Consider the following 1,664-nt stretch of genomic DNA (forward strand, 5'->3'; position numbering starts at 1 on the left):
CGGCCGCTGGCGCTGCTCTCGATCCGCTCGCCTCACGAGCTTCTGACTCACGACTCTCTGAACCGAGAGTCGACTCGCAGTTCATTTATCTGCGCAGAGGTAAATACGTCAAAAATCCTTATTTAACTAGAAAAAAATCAATGACAACATATTTGCTGTAATCCTCGGGAGGTCTGTAGCAATTTCAGAGTCGATTGTTGTTTAACAAAGTTGAGTGATGGATTATGACTCGTAGAATCGGATCTTTCTGTTCGGTTTGAATCGGTTCACTGTGTCAAGAAAGTTATTCATATCAAGTTTAAAAGACGCAAAAACTTCTAAAGTATATTTTTAAAGACCAGTAATCTAAATTCATTATATATAGTGACCAATCTAAATCAAACAAACATTTAAATAAAACCAAAAATAAATAACATCAAAGGTAATAAAAATGTAATTAAAAAAAGAAACTAATGCATTTTATTTCAGCTAGTCGCAAAGGCAATATTTCTCTTTTTGTGTTCAGTTTAAATACTAAAACTAAATAAACTTTAAAAAAAGACATACAACAATATGACTAAAAATGTAAAATAAAAATATATATTACAAAAAACAATTGCATATCAATGATATAAATAACACGAAGATTTGAAGCCTGATTCAAAAACCTATGCACATGAATCCAAGATCTTAACTGAAAATAAAAAACAATTATTTAATTACATTTAGGAACCAGGCTCATGTAAACACACATTCATATTGGTAAAGTCGTGCATATGTATACCAGGTGATCATAAAGCATAACAAACACCTCAAACTCATTTTCTTTGATTTATTAACAAGCATCACCAGTAACCCACAGATGAGGAGGAGATCTCGACAGAATTAAAAAGCAGAGTTCAGGTCCACGATGACGTTCAGTGGATTCAGTGGAAACAAATGATGAAGCTTTATTATAGAAACATAGAAAACATCCCGGACTTACAGCTTTATAACCATTAGATTTTGATCGTGGGACTTTACTCTTTTCATGAGTACAAGCCACACTGAAAAACAATCACGAGGGAAAGATGGATTGATGGATGCATGTTGTCTTCATCTCCAACAGTGACAAACATCTCCATCTTCAACACATCTAAACTCCTGCAGGACTGACCTACAGGAAGAAGGAGAGCGATGTAAGTAACAGGCGGCGAATAAAGACAGCAGCAGTGAACGAAAAGTCACTTTGTCTTCGTTCCGACAAGCAGTAAAAATACAATTTTTTGGAGCAAAAATGACTCAAATCCATTTAGTTTTTGTTGTTTGAGCAGTAAAAAAAACAAGTTTTCATATCATACAGTAGTGTATTATGAAAATAAGTCTTAAGTTTAAATAGAGGTAAACATGACAAACCTTCGTCTAATCATCCTTCTTGAACTTTCCGTTGATGTAGGGAACGTAGTCCAAGATGAGCCTCCAGTCGGTGAAGTAAACGAGAGCAACACCTCCAACTCCTCCCCAGACGGCGAGCGTGGGAACCCTGGAGAACCAGATTCATGAGCAAACCTTACAGCTGAGCGATCATATTTGATATGCAGAGGCCTCTAAATGATCAGTCTTTGCTGTTAAACCTGTTTCTCACTCGATCTCCTGCATGCCTTCTGTCTCTGATTGAGAGTTTAGAGTGTTTTATCCAGTCGAAG

At 36.2% G+C, this 1,664-nt stretch overlaps 1 protein-coding gene across 1 annotated transcript; it reads right to left on the reverse strand.

Moving 5' to 3' along the window:
• Positions 1–797: 797 nt before the first annotated feature.
• On the reverse strand, positions 798–1,617 carry LOC107578199 (cytochrome b-c1 complex subunit 10-like). Its single transcript, XM_016264179.1, has 3 exons — positions 1,604–1,617; positions 1,375–1,513; positions 798–1,135 (listed from the first exon to the last, which is right to left on the reverse strand). Exons 1-2 carry the CDS (start codon positions 1,615–1,617, stop codon positions 1,381–1,383), a joined length of 147 nt encoding a protein of 48 aa, XP_016119665.1. The 3' UTR covers positions 798–1,135; positions 1,375–1,380.
• Positions 1,618–1,664: the final 47 nt, after the last annotated feature.

The sequence above is a fragment of the Sinocyclocheilus grahami genome, unplaced genomic scaffold (assembly GCF_001515645.1).
Source record: "Sinocyclocheilus grahami isolate Dianchi unplaced genomic scaffold, SAMN03320097.WGS_v1.1 scaffold9287.1, whole genome shotgun sequence".
Lineage (NCBI taxonomy): Eukaryota > Metazoa > Chordata > Actinopteri > Cypriniformes > Cyprinidae > Sinocyclocheilus > Sinocyclocheilus grahami.